We start from the raw sequence: 21600 nt of genomic DNA on the forward strand, positions 1-21600 counted from the left end.
CTCAGACAAATACCCTCCAAGATCAAGTTTACCACGACCTTCTGCTGCAATATCTTCGACCTCCCAGTAGATCCGAAATTCTGCTCCCCAGTAACTGTTGCAATTGCTGCTGCTTCTCTAGGAGACTTTGATCTCCCTCTAATAGCCTTCCTCTTGACTTCGCTTGCCTTGACTTGAGTCCTAGGGCTAGTAAGATGCCCTAAGAGACCTTCGCTTCCCTCCCCTTATCTTCTGCTTCCAAAATCGAACTCTAAAAGATCCCAGCGCAGAAACCCTAACTTCGATCTTCCTAGAAGAATAGATAAGACCCAAACATTTCGACTTCTTTGACTTCCTCTTCTTTACACTTCCTTCTTCGACTTGTCCTTCTTCTACTTCTTCGCATAAGAGATGAGAGAGTGAGTGATCCAAATGGAGGACGAGTTTCTCTTATATATAGGTTTCCTCAAGGGTGGACGTGGCTTTTCATGTAGGTTGACTTGACAACTCCTTAGGCTGACTTGATCTTGGAGGTATTTTGACACTTTCAAGACAAAATAAATCTTTCTTTACAATTTACAATGTGCCCATAGGGTCTTCCATATATGACAATGGCTCTTATACCTATGACAAGTACTAGAAGCATTCAATGGGTACTTGACCTATAAAATAAAAGAACTTGAGCATGAAACCCATGCTCCAATAATAATAATAATAATAATAATAATAATTTCTTTTTCATTGTATATTTACAAGAATACATTTCATACTTATGAAGACCGAACCTAGTTACATATTTTTCAACATGAAGTACCTGCAAACACTATGCATATATCTAAAAAATAATCTGTTAGATCACATGGGGAATCAAACCACCTAAGATTAGCCCAAAACTATCAATAGTATGATTTTATCTCCATTTAATGAAAAAACAAATCTTACCAATATTCAACACAACATAGAGATGCCCGTAGTTAACACATACCACAAATCAATAAGCAAGAACACCTTGAATTGCACCCCAAAGTCTTTTATTATGATCGAAAAAATAGTTCCTAGTGGGACAATAGTTTACACAATGCTTCAACAACAATTCTAGCCAGAGATCAAGATGACTAGAGATTCAAATTACTCTCTAATTTATAGATAAATTCTCCAAATGGAAAAATAACGGCTAGTTTTTTGATCCTCGTCAAAATCATCTTGGCCGGTGATAAATAATTCAATATCTTTTAATTTTGGCCCTTGATTTCTTATTTTTGAGGAATCTTCGAATTTATCATTTAATTCCATTTTAATTAGCTCAAAATTAATTATTTAGAGCTAATTTCTTCAAAAATTTGACTTTGACTTAACCACCAAGGTCCAAGTGTCCAAATTTTCCTGAAAAAGACTATTCCCTTGGTGGAGGACCTTTCAAAATTGATTCTTTCAAGACCCACGAATTTTTCCATTTGGAGAATTTATTTTCCTAGACATTTTAATTTTGAATCTAATTAATTAATTTTCTAGCTTAAGATTTAATTTTATTTTGCCAGAAAAATTTAATTAATTTATACATAAGGGGGTTAATTATTTTTCCAACCCTCTATTACATATGATTTTTCTTTTAAAGACTCAAAGAGGGAATACACATTTGTCTTAGACCCTCAAGACACAAAACCCATCTGCGACTCAATATGATCTAGTAAACCAAGTGATTTGTAATAAAATAATTTAGCCAATTAGCTTAAATTATTCCCAAACCACTTTTACATCAAACTTGACTAAAACACTAGGACTCACCTAATAATTTGACAATAAATTTCACCTTAGCTTTGGGGGTTTAAGCTGGAGGGAAAAAACTCTTCTAATTAGCTGTGTTGAAAAACATAGGTAATCAGTGAGGTTAAAAAACCTCATAGGATGGAATTCGTCATCAAATTATAGGCTTACCTAGGTTGTTACATAGACTCATGGTTTTACTAAGATCATTTACAATATATAACTTGCAGAATTGGATGATTATGACACAGGAACTGCTGATATGTGATCTGATCCTTGTTGAAAAAATTGGTACTTACGCTTCCTTGGAACTTTGACAATTTGAGTGCAACAAATAGCATGGGTGAATACCATGGGTCAATACATTATTTTTATTATTTTATTATTTTTGTTTACATAACAGGACAAGACATTACAACATTTCTTCCATACTGGGCTGGAGAGTGCCTCTCGATGCAACAAGCCTTGAACCAAAATAATTGAAGGCAAAGATGTTTTGGCTAGAGATAATGACTTTTTTGAGCTGCTTCAAAACCCTTTTCTTTCCTTTCTAGACTTCTACATGTAAATCATAGGTTGGAGGAATTATATGTTCCATAGACATTTGAGTCCTATAACTTTAAGATTGAATGTAGGCTACAACACACTTCTCTTTTTCCAGTGGACCAATAATGTGGGAGGAGACCCTCTTCATCCTCTTGAAATTCAATTGTTGAATAATTACCATACCAATCAGTTGCCATTTGAAAGCTTGTTGGCCATTTAGGGCAGAAAGTGACATGCTTGTTGGTACCATTTGACACATATATTGTGTAGGTTTTAACCAAGTACAGTTAATTGCTGCAAACAAATTCTTAATAAAAACATAAAAGATTCAATGATGCACACACACATTAACACAGATTTTACTTTAAAAACCAAAACCTGGAAAACCAGATTGATTTTTTAGCATATTCTATCTTTATGGTGTTATAATACAATATGTATATCCTGCCACATCCATAAATCACCAATCCATTTACCCTTTATTCAGTGTTCCACGGGGACGCGTCCCCGAGTGTCGGTTGCGCGCACCCCTCGTACCCCACGCACTCGGGGCGGGGGACGTCTGGGGAAACGTTTCCCCACGTCCCCCTTTTGGGGAGACGCGGGGAGACGTAGGGGGGGACGTTTCCCCAGTGTGGGGGACGCGACTCCCCAAAAGGGGGACGTCTGGGCGTCCCCCCTCAAAATGGGCTATGCGTCCCCCCTTAAATTTGCTTGTAAACAATCATTTATGATAGGGAAAACGTAGTATTTGACCATATTTCCCTACTAATTCTATGCTATTCATGGTAATGTTAAATTCTTAGAGTAAAAGTGACATTCTCCTTTATCTTTCATTTTCATCCTTTTACTTAAATTTTTAACATTACCATGAAATGACTCAGGATGTTTGAGAGTGGTTCTGACCTCATTGGATTTCATATTGAGAAAGTAGAATTATAAATCTCACTCAAAATCCAGCAAACATAACAGTGTTTCAGGAATTTAGGATTCGATGAAGTGCAATGTTTCCATTGCATTTTGTCATGTACAAGGGTATGGAATTAGTATTTAATCAAGAGCACCAAGCCATCTGTGTACTTTAGAGTGACTTTTAGACTCATCACTCCATTGTTTTTGAGTTTTAGTTATATCAATTTACTATTCCAGTCTTTAGATCAGTTTTTCAGGAATTCAGGATTCGATGGAGTGCAATGTTTCCATTGCATTTTGTCATGTACAAGGGTATGGAATTAGTATTTAATCAAGAGCACCAAGCCCTCTGTGTACTTTAGAGTGGCTTTTAGACTCATCACTCCCTTGTTTTTGAGTTTTAGTTATATCAATTTACTATTCCAGTCTTTAGATTTCAGTATCTATTATAGCCTATTTTGCTTAGTACTAATTAGATTCTAGAATGATAAATGATGAATTTTAATTTTAAATCAATTTAGAATCTAGAATGATGAATGATGAATTTAATTTTTAAATCAATGTAGATTCGAGAATGGTGAATAATGAATACTGAATATGGATCAGAGTATTTCATTATTGAATCTCGTGGTTTATGGATGAATTATGTATGTATTAGTAAGGATGATGAGTATGGATCAATGTATTTCATTATTTAATTCAATTATGTATGTATCATTCTATTTATGCTTTCATTATTGAATATGAATTTGAAATATATATATATATATATATATATATTAAAAAGGAAAAAAAATTAAATACCCCAATGGCCCCCCGTCCCCCCTAAATTTTCCTAAAATTTGAGGGTACTCCCACACGTCCCCCTTGTGCGTCTCCCCGTCCCGGAGTCTTGGTGGAACATTGCCTTTATTAGAATACAATGATACTTCCTTAATTGAAATTACAAAACCTTTCACTGAACCAACATGCACCACAAATCTTCTAAAAGCGAAAACTGTGTGCCGAATACTACCAAAAATGGAAGCCAAAACCACCCAAATTTTTTGTTGGGGGCATTGCCACCTAACCCTCCATGCGACCCCCCTGAACAAGAGGGGTTGCTTCCCCCCTTGTGACTCCCTTGGTACACCCAATGCAATGTACAATGCATAGGGATAGTCATGCAAAGACTATAACACATACCCAACATATTGGCCACACTCGTATGACCATCTAAATTGAGCATAATCCACATAAGCCTTTGCGAGGGATCTTTGTGCCACTTACTATAAGATTACACACACACAAAGTAATTTAGAGTTGCAAATAATGAAGAAGAGTGTTTATTGTTTTAACTTTTGTTCCATCACAATTCTTATGAGATAGATGATCCATGAAGGTGACTAAAAATACATAACTAAATAACGCATGTGACTAAATAACTTAATGAACCTCTAAGTTGCCTCACCAACTGCTAACTTCTGAGCACCAAGATAAATGCACCAAAGGATACTATTGATATGGCCACTACCTGCCATTAATGGCCATATGTGAAACTCAAGCTCATCTGTAAGTTCTATAAATTTATTTGGACCAGGAGGCTTGGTGGAAAGGTCTTTAGTTTGCTCTCTATTTGCAAAATACTGCAACTCAGTCTCTCCACTATCTACAAGCTGCCAGATATAATGACAAGGAACCTCCACATTCTTTGTTGGCTTATTAAACATGGGGTTCCCTTGCAACTTCAATTGGCGATATTCTGTACTTTTAAAAACTATTTTCCCTTTTACGCTGACGCAGCAAGTTCATTCTTCCCCAATCTGGGAAAAGTACAATTACTGTAGCCAGCTTGAAACACTGAAATTGGAATCTATTAGCTAAGAATATATAAGTAGAGATATTTTTTCCACCAAAGTCACCTTGAACTTGTAAGTTGCAGTTGATCCTGACTGCGAACACAAGCATAAGCAGGTCACATGGGAAAATGTGACTCTTAGGAGACTTGAATCCTGGTGGGGGCATCAACGTCACCTTGCTTTCACTGCTCAGCCATGTCCCCATTGACAATATTCTGTATTGACACCAGGAAAGAGGGAAATGTGATTTCTGGATCAATGTGGCAATGAGAAGTATCTCCTATAGTAGTGTTATAATGGAGATATCATCTGTATTATCATGGATGTTTTGCAGAGGGAAACCTGCTTATTTTGCCATTTAGGAAGTAGTCTGGAGGAACATTTTAAAACCAGAAGGATCACTTTTTCCTATTGTGTTTTGTCATTCTCCTCAAGCCTTTTTTCAAATCTAGAATCTGAAGAACATAGAAGTTATCATGTGAAGTTTGAAGTTCACGGGCAAGAATATCAGTTTTCTTTTTGTAATCATTTCATTCTTTTATATTTTGACTGATCTTGACGTGTGGTGATGGTTATCTCACTCTTTTCTTTCTTCAGCATGCATTTGCTCACCTTATTACATTTGGTATCACTGTACATATATTTACTATTTCCATACTTGACTTGACATAGTTTGAAATTCACAGTTGCCTTTGTTTCTATTGGTTAGATTGGAGCTGTGGCGTGATAAACACATTGATTATCTCCTTCAAGGGATCAGGCGCCTTGGGCCAAGCTTTTGTGTGTTAGATGCCAAGTAAATTTCTTTTTGTTGGTTCGAAAGGCCCAAAGTTTTTCTTCATGCTAAATAAATAAACAGGCATAGAATTAGTTATAAACTTTATGATGCTGATTCTATATTTTGTTTTTTGATCTCAAGTTCAACAGAGGCTCTAGTACCACAGTCTATAGGATACTCTATAGTTTAAAAATATTAAAATTCTTAGTTGTTATTTATTTGCGCACATGAATGCAGGAATAATTGACTAAGAAACAGTAGAAACTTAAAGATATGCAGTATATATTGAAACATGGTAACTTGACCTATATTTTCTAGCGTTCTAAAGCTTATTGCTTATTGCACATTGAATCTGGATTGTATAGTTCACCCTTTACAGATTGGTTGCCATAGACATTGACTCCTGGGTTGGTTGAAATGGTTACCAACCATGCAGGCAACTACAGATTTTCCTGTCTTCTCAACTATTGAACCTAAATATGTGTTGATAGAAATGAGAAAAACTTGAGATAAAGTTTGTATGAGAATAATTTGATTGTTGGGGAAGGTGCAGACTCAAATAAGTGAGACCTAGATGTTTTTGTTGAAATATGTCACTAAGTTCGGTCTTCATAATGACTTATGTAATCTTGATTTTATGTATTTGATGTATTTGATGACCAAGTCGGCCTGCAAGAAGGGAAGTCAGCCTACAGAAGACAAGTCGGCCTCATGAAGGGCAAATCGACCTCACAAGAAGCCTATATATATAGAAGCTCCACCTCAGTTGAGTAGAATGATCAAGCTCATGGAAGAACAAGAAAGAGAGTGAAGAAGAGGAAAACAAGAGGGAAGATAAATCGAAGTTTTGGAGGACTGTTTTAGGGCTGAATCTCTCACATGTGCGAAAAGGGTTAAGGCATCATCTTATTGCAGCAAGACTGAATTGCAGATCTCTGCCAAGAGAAGCCAAAGTTTGGGATCAAAGAGATCGCATTTACAAGCTGAGTTACAAAGGAAGAAGAATCAAACCAAGCGAAGGAGAAAAGAAGTCTCAATCTACCATATTTCACCCACATGTGCGAGCTAGGGTTTCTGCAGTAGAGGCCGAAAATTGCAGACTTGAAGCAGTGACCGAAAATCTGAAGCAAATGCCAAAATCTGAATATTTGGAGCAGGTTGACTTTGGTTGACTTTGTGAAGGACAAGCTCATCAAAAGGAGAAGCTGACTTGGTCTTGGAGGGGTCTTTATCAAGGGTATTAGGTCTTGGAATTTGTCATTTGAAGATTCTATAAGAAGAGAAGAATTCTTGTGGGTTTTCCTCTCAAGAGGAGAGGTTTTGGCCCCGGCTAGCAGCCTACATTTTGTGCCCTCTTGTTCTATTGATCTTCATAGTTTGGTGGCTGTTTGATGATAAGAACACAATAATATTCAAGTAAAGAAGAAGCTAACTACAAAGTACATCAAGTTAAGTAAAAGAACATCACAAGCAGTTATCAAAGCAAGAGAAATCACCCTAATCTAGCTGCCCTTAATTTCTCAATAGTTTTGCGTATCAGATGTTGTGAATTCACTTGAACGTTCAAACAATGCGTCTATGCACGTGCATCTGTAATCTCAGAAATTGAACCACACAAGTATGCAAAAGGCAAAACAAAAATCAGATAAAATGATAATTTTTTTAAACAGTAACTGGGATATTTATATATTACAAAAAGACTGTAGTAAAGCTGCATAATAATTACATGTATGTTTATTCCTTGTTGGCTTTAGATTTTAAGCAAAGTTGCTAGCTCCTTATTTGACAAATACACAAAATACTGATGTCCACTAAAACATCGTTTGGATATTTCTTTACATGAGTAAATTTTGATTTGACATAATAAAAGACAAAAATACTGCATGACTAAGTTGGATTACGTGCCAGCTTCATGTCACCATTGGCTGTGCCACTGAAGGAGATTTTTTTTTGCTTTACTACTGTTGTCCAAGCTTCCTTTGTTTCTGATGAGTCCTTGCTATTCCTGCCACTTCTGATTTGCCTCGATCTTGAGGTTCTAATTGTTCCTATATCTCATCTTCTTGAGTCTGATCTACCCAGCTCACCTTAGGGGGCTCTGCATCCTGATCTGGAGCTGATGTGGAGGGTCTTCTTTTGAAGAAGTAACCCAAGTTTGCTCGGAATCTACTGATGTGCCCCTAGTTTCCTATGTATTCAAATTTGTCTCTTCAATGGGAATATCCAATTCAGGTGGATCTTCCATGGTAAACAATTGATGTTCTTCCTTGGCTCCAACCGACCAGGTAGGTTTGTGCTGATGCTTCTTAATTTGCCTCGACCCTTTTGGGAAATTTGTTGCCTAGTGTCCTGTTTCAAAGCAGGATTTACAATGAAGAGAAACATGTTCATAATCATGCCTTGTTTCAAAGCAAGATCTATAGTGAAAAGAAACGTGTTCATAATCAAGCCTTTGCATCCGGGGGTAGTTTTCACCTTTAAGAATTATTGCTTGTTGAAGTCCATTTCCACACATATGCAGGCATATGCACTGGTGCTTCATCTCTTTGTTTCAGAACTTTTGTGATACTGTCTTCCATGAGCATCACCAATAGCTTGAAGAGAGTTTGAACCCCAAAAATGCAAGGGAAGATTTGGAAGTCTAACCCACACAGGAGTTAAGGGTATTTGTCCATGAATTGAAGAGGGAATCCATGGTTTCATACACAATCCCAAATTTCTCTAGAAAGAGGGTCCAAAGTTTAAAATCAAATCCTTGTCTTTAACAAGTTCAAACTGTAGAAATTTCTCATTTCCCACCCCGGTTTTCAGTTTCTCCTTATTTCTCCCATATAGTTAAATGCCCTTTCCCATAACCATACATTCAACAAGCTGGAAAAAATAAATATTGCTGAAAACACAAATTCTGGAAATTTTACAGAATGCTGGAAATTGCAGAAATAAAAATCAGCAGTAATAAACAACCATTAAAACACATTTAAACACTGAGATTTTTGGTCAACTTGACCCTGGAAAAACCCCCTACAACTCTTGGGGAAAACCAGTTTGAGAGCTCTTCTTTATTTCTGGAAAATGCCTTTTTACAGTAGGAGAAATGTTCAGCAAAAAATCAACAAACAAACTTTTACAACTTATCTCAGCCTTGCTGAAACACCGTTGCTGTTACACCGCTCACAGCTGCTGATACACCGCTGCTGTTGCTGTTACACCGCGGCTGTTGCTGTTACACCGCGGCTGTTGCTGTTACACCGCGGCTGTTGCTGTTACTCCGCTTTCAGCTTTGCTGTTACTCCACTTTCAGCTTTGCTGTTACACCGCTTTCAGCTTTGCTGTTACACCGCTTTCAGCTTTGCTGTTACTCCGCTTTCAGCTTTGCTATTACACCGCTTTCAGCGTTGCTGTTACACCACTTTCGGCTTTGCTGTTACACCGCTTTCAGCTTTCCAGAAATCTCCCTCGCTCTCTTACTCTCCTTCTCTCAATCTGCTCATGAAAGAATGAATGATCTTTTCCTCCTTTTCCTCCCTTAACCCAACCCTAAGTGACTTTTGGGTGATCCCTAAATCCAATAGCTGAAATAGATTTAGATCAATGGCTGAGATTAAATGTTCATTTAAATCTCACTTTCTATTTTTTAATTCACCCCACTTTAATAAAGACCCACTTAGTCATTTATTTCCAAAGTCACTTTTCCTTTCTAATTTTTCATTGACTTTATAAAAGTCACTTTAAAATTAGACTTAGTAACTTTATCACTTAAAGTCACTTTCAAATTAGATTTAACTTTATAAAAATTATAAAGTTACTTTAGGAGAAAAATTAAATTCTTTTGGACACTTTTCCCTAGGCCAAAGATCAAAGCCTTAGGGAACCACCTGTCCTCCGGTACCAAATTTCAACACTCCCTCTTACCGAGGAAGGTGTTCCTCACCACACCCATCTTGTCTCTGAAGTAGACATGCTTGCCCCGTGGTAAGGCTTTGGTAAGAATATCTGCAACCTGCTCATCAGTGGAAATATACTCAAGCTTCACAGCTCCCTTCTGAACATAGTTTCTGATGAAATGATATCTGATCCCGATATGCTTTGACCTGTCATGAAATACTGGATTCTCCGTGAGTTTAATGCAACTCTGATTATCACAGTAAATCACTGAAGGTCTCAACGGCTGACCAAATAAGCCAAACAACATCTTGCGAAGCCAGATGGCCTCACAACTAGCTAGACTGGCTGCCATATACTCTGCTTCCGCTGAACTCAGTGCTATTGACTGCTGCTTTCGGCTGAACCATGACACTACTGCTGAACCCAACCCAAAACAGCACCCTGAAGTGCTCTTCCTATCAGAAGCACAACCTGCCCAATCAGAATCAGTGTATCCTGCCAATCTCACTCCATCTCCCTGCCTGTAGTCCAGACCATAATCCACTGTCCCCTGCAAGTACCGCAAAATGTGTTTTGCAGCCACCCAGTGAACCTTCCTAGGCTCACACATAAACTGACTCATCGTGTTGACTGCAAAACAGATGTCTGGTCTAGTGTTGACCAAATACATCAAGGAACCAATCAGCTGCCTGTACAATGTGGGATCCACCAACTCAGAATCTGAAGCATGAAGCTTCTTCCAGTTGGTGATCATCGGTGTCGACATGGGTCTACAATCCTCCATGTGGAATCTGCTAAGGATGTCCACAATATACTTCCCCTGCCCCAGGAAGAAATGCCCCTCCTCCTGCCACACCTCCAAACCCAAAAAATAATGCATCAAGCCGATGTCCTTCATCTTAAACTCCGTCGCAAGATCTCTCTTGCAGTGCTCTATGAGTCTCTCTGCACCTGTAATGACCAAGTCATCCACATACAGCACCAGAATGAGAGGCTCCTCACCAATCACAATAAAGTAAAGGTTCGGATCTGCCTCACTCTTTGTGAAACCCATCCCCTGCAAATATGTATCTATCCTGGAGTACCAAGCTCTAGGAGCTTGCTTCAGGCCATATAGGGCCTTCTTCAGTCTGCACACATGGGACTCCTTCCCATGCACCTCAAAGTCCTGTGGCTGCTCAATGTACACCTCCTCCTGTATGAAGCCATTGAGAAATGCAGTCTTCACATCCATCTGGTGTATCTTCCAACCCATCTCTGCTGCTATCGATATAATGGAGTGTATCGAAGTATATCGAGCCACGGGAGCGAAGGTCTCCTCATAATCAACTCCCTCTACCTGGGAGAACCCTCTAGCCACAAACCTTGCTTTGAATTTCTCAATGCTGCCATCTGCAGCATGCTTTACCTTGTAAAGCCATCTGGAAGTAACCACAGATTTGCCCTCAGGCCTAGGCACCACCTCCCAAACATCATTCTTCATGATAGAAGAATACTCCTCCTGCATGGCCTCTCTCTAGACCTGCTGGCTAGCTGCCTCCTCATAGCTAGAAGGCTCAGAGTCAAGGATGCTGGTAACCATCGCCATATAGCTACAAAACCTCTCAGGTGGTCTACTCTCTCTGACCGGCCTCTTTGGCTCAGCAACAGATGTGGCATCTCTCAAGGTGTCCTGAAGCCACTTGGGCTTCCTCTTCCCTGAGCATGCTTCTCCCATAGGAGAATGAAACTCCTCCTCCTCATCACCATCAGTAGCCTGAACTCCTGACTGTCTGTCTGCTGTCCTCCTGCCTGCACCTGAACCTGTAGAAGCTGAGGTACCGTGTGAACTGTCCATCAGTGGACTCCCTAGTGAACTGCTCTGCATGCTGCCCGAAGCACCACCCCTCTGGCTCGGCGAGCCACTGCTCACTGATGGACCTGACATCCTCATAGATGTACCTCCGGATCCTCCTGATCCCTGCCCACTGGATCCTTGCGACTGACTCAACTGCTGCTGAGGGTCTGGCTGATCCAGATACTCTAACTCCCGTGACCTCCTAAAGGCCCTGTCCTCCTCGAACTTCACATCCCATCTGACAACAACTCTCCTCTGTGCAGGAATGTAAATCTGAAAGGCCTTTGAGGTCTCACTGTAGCCCACAAAGATACCCTTCTCTGCGGTGGGTTGTAGTTTGGTCCTCTTCTCCTTGGGTATATAGGAGTATGCAATGCATCCAAAGATATGAAGATGACCAAGATCAGGCTTCTTCCCGGAGAAAGCCTCCTCCGGAGTCATGTGCCCCAAGGCACGATGCGGACTCCTGTTCTGCAAGTAAACAGCTGTGTTGTAGGCTTCTGCCCACAAGAACAATGGCAACCCCTGATCATGTAACATGGCTTTGGCAACCCCTATGATGGATCTGTTCTTCCTCTCCGCAACCCCGTTCTGCTGGGGGTTGTAAGGAACGGTGAACTCCCTCCTAATGCCTGCCTCCACACAATAGTCAACAAACTCTCCAAGGGTGTACTCTCCTCCATTGTCCGACCTCAGGGACTTGATCTTCCGACTTGTCTGTGTCTCCACAAGAGCTCTAAACTCCTGAAACCGCTTGAAGACCTCACTCTTGGTCTTCAAGAAATAAATCCAGGTCCTCCTGGAGTGATCATCAATGAATAAAACATAGTATTCATATCCACTCAAGGAAACATGAGACATCCGACCGCTCACATCGGAATGAATCAAATCAAGTATCCCAGTCGCTCTGCTGTCACTGCTGGGAAAAGGGGATTTGGCAAACTTGCCCATCGCACAACCTCTGCAAGTATCAAAGTGATCAGTACTGAAATCTGGCACACCTGTAGTGATCTCCCGCAATGTCCTCAAGGCTCCATGATACATGTGTCCCATCCTGCGGTGCCAAATCTCACACAGCTCAGAACTGCTAGCTCTGCTGTCGGTACTACTGCTCAATGCCAAAAGGGGTTGGAATGCAAACTTGTACACCTTTGCATGGCGTACACCTATCACTCTAGCTGAATCAGCTGGAGTGCCCCTGGGATACATCAACACCTGTCCTCCCCTGAACAGTACCTCATATCCTCTGTCCTCCAAAGCTGAGACGGATATGAGGTTCTTCCTCATCCCTGGCACATAAAGAACCTCTGACACCTTCAAGGGAGGTTTGGACTCCCTCTGAAATGTCACTGTCCCCACCCCGACTGCTCTAACAACTCTGTCATCACCGAGTACTACCTCAATATCAGTGCCACTCTCTGAAAGCTCTGAGAAGTACTCACGGACTCCTGTCATATGACGTGAAGCCCCACTGTCCACATACCAGATACCTGAAGATGCTCCACTAATCGAGGGAAAAGCATGCTCCCTCTGAACCTGTGTGGCAGGTGATCCTGCACTAGAGGACTCACATGTAGTGAACGCAAACTCCCGGTCAAAACGACCCGCAAAGTCCTCAATCTCTGCTGAAGCTGCCACGTCCTGGTTCTTCCCCTTCTTCTTCTTCTCCGGACACACAACTGCATAGTGTCCCATCTTCTGACAATTCCAACACTTCACCTTGGAATAGTCCTTCTGTGTGTTCCCCTATTTACCTTTACCTTTGCCTTTGCCCCCACCACTGCTTGTGGAAGCCTGCTTCTTCCCTTTGCCTTTCTTGCCTCTTGCCACCAGTGCTACGTCCTCATCCTGCTCAACTGGCTTGGCTGCCCCAAGCTGACCTTTCCTGATCTCTGTCTGAATGCAATCATCCCAAAACCTCTCCCATGTGGGAAGGGTCTCACGTGCACAAACCCCATCAGCAAAGTTCAACCATGAACGGGGGAGGCCATTCACTGCAATCCGCACCAACTTAGTGGGTGGAATGGCCTCTCCAATCGCTGCCAACTCATCTCTCACATTGGTAATCTTTGTAAGATATCCAGCTGCACTATCATTACCCATCTTAATGTTCTTCAGCTTCTCCTTCAGGACCATCTTCCGGTTCTCATTGGTACTCTGGTAGAGATTGGACAATGCTGTCCACATCTCATGGGCATTGCTCTTTCCTCTCACATGAGGAATGCAATGGTCTTTGATTCCGTCTAGAATCAGCCTCTTACCCTTGTTGTTCTTTTTATTATAAGCAGCCAACTGAGTAGCATCAGTAGGCACAACAACAGGGTTCTGTGCTGTATGAACCATGATATCCCAGACTTCTGCCTCCTCAAAGATACTCTGCATTCTCTCCTTCCAAACGCTGTAATTTATATGCCCATCCAACCTATCCTCCACCCTCAATCCCAATGACATCCTGCTGTCCTAAAACTGAAAAATAGCACTGCTGTGGTAAAGATAAAACTGTTGTTTATAAAAAAATCAGCTTGCTGGAATTTTCTGAGTGAAAAATCAGCAACTGTAATTTTTTTCTTTTGCTGTCCCAAACTGCCCTTCAGCACTCAAGCTTTGATACCATGTAGAAATTTCTCATTTTCCACCCCGGTTTTCAGTTTCTCCTTATTTCTCCCATATAGTTAAATGCCCTTTCCCATAACCATACATTCAACAAGCTGGAAAAAATAAATATTGCTGAAAACACAAATTCTGGAAATTTTACAGAATGCTGGAAATTGCAGAAATAAAAATCAGCAGTAATAAATAGCCATTAAAACACATTTAAACACTGAGATTTTTGGTCAACTTGACCCTGGAAAAACCCCCTACAACTCTTGGGGAAAACCAGTTTGAGAGCTCTTCTTTATTTCTGGAAAATGCCTTTTTTACAGTAGGAGAAATGTTCAGCAAAAAATCAACAAACAGACTTTTACAACTTATCTCAGCCTTGCTGAAACACCGTCGCTGTTACACTGCTCACAGCTGCTGATACACCGCTGCTGTTGCTGATACACCGCTGCTGTTGCTGTTACACCGCGACTGTCGCTGTTACACCACGGCTGTTGCTGTTACATCGCGACTGTTGCTGTTACACCGCGGCTGTTGCTGTTACTCCGCTTTCAGCTTTGTTGTTACACCGCTTTCAGCTTTGCTGTTACTCCGCTTTCAGCTTTGTTGTTACACCGCTTTCAGCTTCGCTGTTACTCCGCTTTCAGCTTTGCTGTTACACCGCTTTCAGCTTTGCTGTTACACCGCTTTCAGCTTTCCAGAAATCTCTCTCGCCCTCTTACTCTCCTTCTCTCAATCTGCTCATGAAAGAATGAATGATCTTTTCCTCCTTTTCCTCCCTTAACCCAACCCTAAGTGACTTTTGGGTGATCCCTAAATCCAATGGCTGAAATAGATTTAGATCAATGGCTGAGATTAAATGCTCATTTAAATCTCACTTTCTATTTTTTAATTCACCCCACTTTAATAAAGACCCACTTAGTCATTTATTTCCAAAGTCACTTTTCCTTTCTAATTTTTCATTGACTTTATAAAAGTCACTTTAAAATTAGACTTAGTAACTTTATCACTTAAAGTCACTTTCAAATTAGATTTAACTTTATAAAAATTATAAAGTTACTTTAGGAGAAAAATTAAATTCTTTTGGACACTTTTCCCTAGGCCAAAGATCAAAGCCTTAGGGAACCACTTGTCCTCCGGTACCAAATTTCAACACAAACTCAACAATGAAGAAAACCTTTGCACTGGATAATATAAAGGTCTCTTCTTTTAATTGAGGTTTCCAGGAGTCTGAAATATGTTTATGCAGATCTACTAGACGAGACTAGAGATTGTTGAAATGACAAACAAGATCATTTGTACTGTAAAAAGCCACTTGGATTGCAACATCTTTCACACTAGTAATAGTTATGGTGTTGAATTTCTGATGTTTTATGCTGTAACAATCACTTATTACAAAACTTCTTTATGCTGCAATATTAGATAAACAATTGTAGATAGAACATAAATCAAATGCACAATAGAAGACAACCAAGAACAAAATGAGACACAGAGAATTTAGGTCCAATGACCAGGGCAAAACCCACAAGGGCCAAACCCAACCAGATTGTTCTTCTATTAGGAATCAATTGTTTAGCAAAGATACATGTACAATGAGAGATCAAGAGAATGAGTAAGTTCACCCAAATCTGAACAAGCTGTAGCATGAAGATCATTGGTAGCAGCAACAAATGCACACACTGAATCAACCTTCCCTTCAACTGAATCAACACTGAAACACTAAAGCACTGAATCAACCTTGGCTCACCAAGTTCTGCTCTTACTCTCCAAGTCTCTCTCTCACAATATTCTTCAACTCTCTCCAACTCTCTCTCAAGTTCGAATTCTTCTTTCACAATGCACAAGTAGTGAGGGGAGAAAGAATGAGGCACATATATATATATATATATATAGGAGGAGCAATGAATCCATGCCATAAAGGAGGAGTAACTCGCATGCCAAGAGGGAGAGTAACATATGCTCATTTAGGAAATGTAACTCATGCCATTAAGAAGGTGCATATGCCTTTGTAACTTATGCCATTAAGAAGGACAGTGTAACATATGCATTAAAGAGTGCGTAAGAGGAATCTTTCATGACATGCTTTAATGAGAGTGTAAGAGAGTGTAAGAGGAATATGCCATACCAATAATGACATCCTAATCAAGAGAAACCAAGATGGCTCAATATCTCACCAGGTCTATCGCAAGAAAACCCACACATAACACTACGTACATGCCAACTCTCACCATCATCCTGCTCAGAAACTTGGAGTGCTCAACACTCTAGCTACTAGGGCGGTTCGTATTTCGGATCATGATCATTTTGATCAAGAAAAGAACCACCTCTTAGATGTTTTTGTAAAGAATGGATATGGAAAACACCAAGGGATCAAAGCTTTCAAAAAAGCAGAAAATCCTAAAAAGAAACAACCATTGGATGACTATGTAGGCAAAGTTCACCTTCCCTACATTCAAGGCACCACTGATAAGATTTCACACATTTTAAAAAAGAATAATATAAAAACCACCTTCAAACCCTTGAATACAATTAGCAAATGTCTGAAATCTGTAAAAGATCCCATTGATCCTAGGCACCACAAAGGGGTTTATTTGGTTCCATGTTCATGTGGAAAATCCTACATTGGTGAGACGAGTCGTTCGATATTAACTAGGATTCAAGAACATGCCGCTGACATCAAACATAACCGCTCCAAAACCTCAGCCTTGGCTGAGCACTCTAGTAAAACCAATCATCACATTTGCATTGAAAACTCTAGTGTTTTGGCCAAAATCGATCATTATCACCATAGAAAATTTAGAGAAGCTATAGAAATAGGAAAACACCCCAACAACCTCAACCGTGATGACGGTTGGAAAATTAGTGACAATTGGATTCCTACACTAACGGGGGATTCTACTGCCCCCTAGGTACCCATGGCCCCTTTATCTCTTAATAGTTCACCTATCCCTAAAATCATTAAAAACTAATAATCTAATTTAATTAGTTTTTTCAAACCTAATTAACCAATTCAAGCTCTAAAAAACATTATTAATATAATAAACATTATAAATATTTGAAATATTAATCACAACAAATAATTTTTTGAAATATATATATATATATATATATATATATTAAATTACATCCAAATAATTTTTAATTTATATAAACTTTAGTTTCCAAAAAAAAAATAATAATAAAATAAATAAATAAATAAATAAATTTAGTAAAATTACATTCAAATAATTTTTATTTATATAAACTTTAGTTTCCAAAAAAAAATAAAATAAAAAAATAAATAAATTTATTAAAAGTACATTCAAATAATTTTAATTTATAATAATAATAATAATAATGTAAAATAAACTTATTTTTGAGCATTAGCAAACTTGTCGGCTCCATTCATTATCTTCTCTACCCTATTCTGTATTTATTGGTCCATTATTCACTGAATTTTTCACACATTTGATCCTAATGATGAACCACAGAGGTTCGAAATGTCGATACAATAAAATCATGAATGCGGTGACTCCGGAAAATAACACTACACAAAATGAAGATCGCAGAAGCCTCAAATCTACAATAATGAGATTGTAAGAGAACATTATTGAGAGCCGTGGTTGAGTGACTTGAATTTATTTTTAATAATAATACAGTAGTATCATAAGGATAATAATAATAATATTGATGATTAAGTTGAAATTGAACTATTATGAGTGATTGATGATCAAAATAGATTTTCCATCAACAATACTTGATTACCAATTGATGCAAGGCGATTTACTATTTTTGGAAAGTTGTACCTGAGACTTTCTATTTTTAGAAATTCATCCCAGAGCTACCAAATTTCAACACTCCCTCTCAGCTAGGGAAGAATTTCTTTCTGCAACAAAAGATCTCTGCTTTCTCTGCTCATCTTTGTTCATCTCCGCTTTGTATCATTTAGAACAATATTGTCTCACTTTTATGAAGAATCGTCATCATAGGGGAGCTCCAACTACCACCCTATATCCACGGACAATAGGGGAGATTAATCTACCACCATAAATATATGTCCAATCGACAATAGGTAGGATACCACTTACCATGAGAGGTAAGGATCACACTCTATCCTATTGTCAGCTGATATTCCCACCTTGACCCTCAAGAATCAAGTGGTAGAACACCTGCATCCACAGACCTTGGGGGGATTGCCACTTGCCAACATATGACAAGGATCTCGGACAACCAAGTCTCATCTTTGCTTGGGGGAATAACCCACCTGACAAGGATCTCACACAACCAAGTCTCATCTCTGTTTGGGGGATAACCCACTTGTCAAGGATCTCGCACAACCAAGTCACATCTTTACTTGGGGGGATAACCCACTTGACAAGGATTTCACATGACCAAGTCTCATCTTTGCTTGGGGGGATCCACTTGTCAACACATGACAAGGATCTCGCACAACCAAGTCTCATCTCTGCTTGGGGGGATCCACTTGTCAACACATGACAAGGATCTCACACAACCAAGGCTCATCATCCATGACCACCCTCTCTCGGAAGGGTCACATCTATCAGTCCAAGCCGTTCTCTGAAAACCAAGAACTTCTCTTTCGTCAAAAACTTGGTAAGAATGTCAACCATTTGGTCTATTGGTCAAAGTTGTCATTGATGTCAATATGGCATTGTTGGAGATGGCAAATATTCCTGTGATACATGAATAATCCTTGTGATGGACGAATAACCCTTTTGTGATGTTGCCCTAAACCTCATGCAAACCCTAGGAGAAAACCCTAGGCATGAAGATGATGCATATTCAAGTCACATGATGCATATATCAAATTTCCTAGCTACATGATAAAAGCCTAAAGCCCTAGCCCTAAATTCTTGATACATGAGACCCTGCTTTTTGAATGATGCTCATGATGCCCTAAGGAAGCCCTAATCCTAATAGGTCCATTCCATTAATGTCAAGCCTTAAATGAATAATGAAGGAGCCTTTACCTTGAATGCCAAAAACATAAAGATAAAAATCCTAAAGGCTGCCATGGATAAAATTATAATGACAATTCACAAAAATAATTTTCTTGATGGTAAAATGAGCTTGTTTAAGGATGAAATTGGCACTAGCTTGTAGAGGACATTTCCCCCTTTCCAACGAGCCATTACTCACCCTCTAACTCCTCTTAGATTGAGAGAAAATGAATTTACAAGTTAGAAAATGATAATTTCTGAACCTAGCCGACATGAGCCTACTTGTGCAAGTCAACCTCACCTCCAAAAGACGTGTCTCTTCGTTAAAAGGTCAAAAACTAGTATATATTAACATCAACACTTCATTCTAAGTATAAAATTTTCGGTAAAGAATATAGAGAAGAAACACAAAAGTTATAGGAGGTCGAAAGGACATAAAAGTTTATTGTTTGGGCCGATTCTTGTGTTAGGGTTATCATTCAAGTTTGGAGAACAATCACCTATTGGCTCGTACCTCAGACTCACCTTGGAAAGCCACAAAACTGTGAACAATCACCATAACACCTCAGACTTCAGTTCGGATTACAGTCCTATAGCTTACCTTTGTTGTGGACTGTCACCTCTAGAAGCTCAGACAACAAACAGTGAACAAGAAGGCTCAGACTACAACAAACCGGTGGAAGAGTTTCACTACAACTTGTAGAATAATAACACCTCGGATTGCAGACTCGGAGCATGGACTTGTAGCATTGCAGAGGCTCGAAATTTGTGGAATCTCTACCTCGGAACAGAGACACTTCGGACCTGAAGCTTAAGAAGGCTTAGTCTAAACCTTGGACCAGTGACACGTGTATTGGAAAGACTGCATGGAAGCTTGGGAAGTCTACTTGAAGTTCGGATTGGTAACCAGTGACCAGGCTCAGATGTGCAGAGATTTACAAAGGCATCAAAACCTGTGATCACGTACCTTGTAGAGGGCTCGGATCTATGAAAGAAGTGCTCGGACCTGTGAGATAGTTCCATCGTGCAAGCAAGCTGAAGGATTTTGGCATGACTTGTTTATCATTGTATTTGGGGAAGTAAGTGAAGATTGAAATCGAGAAGTCTGTAATATTACAAAATTTATAATTGAAGGTGGCCCAACTGTGAGGTTTCCTTTGTGTTTGTGAAATCTGGTGCACATGTGATATTATGACATGACAGTCCTGTGGTAACACCAATTGGATTGGATTTGTGGCCATTGCCAAGTGACAGTGGCAGGCTTTTGGACAATTTGTGTTGAGTTGCCTTGGTGACACTTTGGAGCAAAAGTGAAGTGATCTTTATCCTTAAAATATCTTGAAGCAGTATTTTTGGAGCACACTTGATTATCTTTGAAGTAGACTTGAAGTGGACAGACCTTGGTAATAGACTTAGAGACATTGTTGTGTATACTTGAAGGCGGTTGTAAACATACCTTGAGTAGATTCTTGAAGACATTTGGAAGACTTGTAGAAGCTGATCTTGAAGGCATCCTTGGAGATCATGATGCATTGTTGAAGGACCTCATGATGTGACCTTGGAGAAATTGTTTGGGTAACATGAAGCGTTGTGGAGACAATTTCTAAGAAGACAAAGTTGTCATTGATGAGGTAAGTGCTTTGAAGATCAATTGAGGGCATTGTTGAAGGTGAAGATATTGTCAGGGCCTATTGTGGAAGATATTATGGAGCCTTGAAGAATCATTGAACCTATCTTGAAGAATTGAAGCATAGGGTTGGAGCCCTAGAGGATATGAGTCCTCAAGTAGACTGGGTTGGAGTTTGTATCAGTGAGAGGGTTGGAGCCCTAGAGGTTGGTGCCTCATAGATACAAGGTTGGAGCCTTGGGAAGATAGGGTTGGACCCTCATGAAGTGCAAGTCAGAGCTTGGCAAAGTACATGTTGGAGCCTGGTGGATTGGAGATTGATGTCTTCATCTAGGGTTGGAACCCTAATTATTATTGTACTTGATTTATTGTAAAAAGAGGATTGGAGTCCTCAATATATCTGATTAATAAAATCATTTATTTTGTATTGTTGATTTTGTGTTCTGGTTATAAGTGATCTAAAAACTTGTAAAATAACAATTGCAAAAGAAATACTGATTCACCCCCCTTCTCAGTATTTCCAACAGGGTCATCAATCGCTATATGATGGATTCTTACTGCTCCTCTTTGCACCATATCCCAGATATAGTGATATTTGTTGAAAGAATAACTTCGACGTAAATCACATGTAGATTTACGCCGAAGTTATTCTTTCAACTATTATGGATCACAGTAGCCTCAATTCAAATAGTGATATTTGATCTCAATATGCTTGGACTTGTCATGGAACACATAATTTTCTGCAAGTCGAATCCCACTCTTATTGTCACAGTAAATTATTGTTGTGTCTAGAACATGCTCAAACAACTCTCCAAAGAGCTTCCTCAGCCATACTGCCTCACAACTAGCCATGCTAGCAACAATGTACTCAACTTCAACTGTGTTGAGGGCTA

General features: G+C 39.5%; 1 protein-coding gene across 2 annotated transcripts in view; it reads left to right on the forward strand.

Annotated features, from left to right (window-relative positions):
• ERA1 (Prenyltransferase family protein) overlaps positions 1–21600 on the forward strand; it is a 381172-nt gene that overhangs the window by 68428 nt on the left and 291144 nt on the right. Inside the window, exon 2 of one of the 2 annotated variants that reach the window (XM_089416731.1) lies at positions 5749–5835. The exons of the other annotated variant lie outside the window; for it this stretch is intronic. Coding sequence (XP_089272857.1) covers positions 5749–5835 — 87 coding nt within the window. The remainder of the gene's footprint in view (positions 1–5748; positions 5836–21600) is intronic. 2 annotated transcript variants of the gene reach the window in all.

This window comes from Pinus tabuliformis, chromosome 3_2 (assembly GCF_031772625.1).
Source record: "Pinus tabuliformis cultivar Carrire ecotype Pingquan chromosome 3_2, CPIR1, whole genome shotgun sequence".
In the NCBI taxonomy this organism is placed as follows: Eukaryota; Viridiplantae; Streptophyta; class Pinopsida; order Pinales; family Pinaceae; genus Pinus; species Pinus tabuliformis.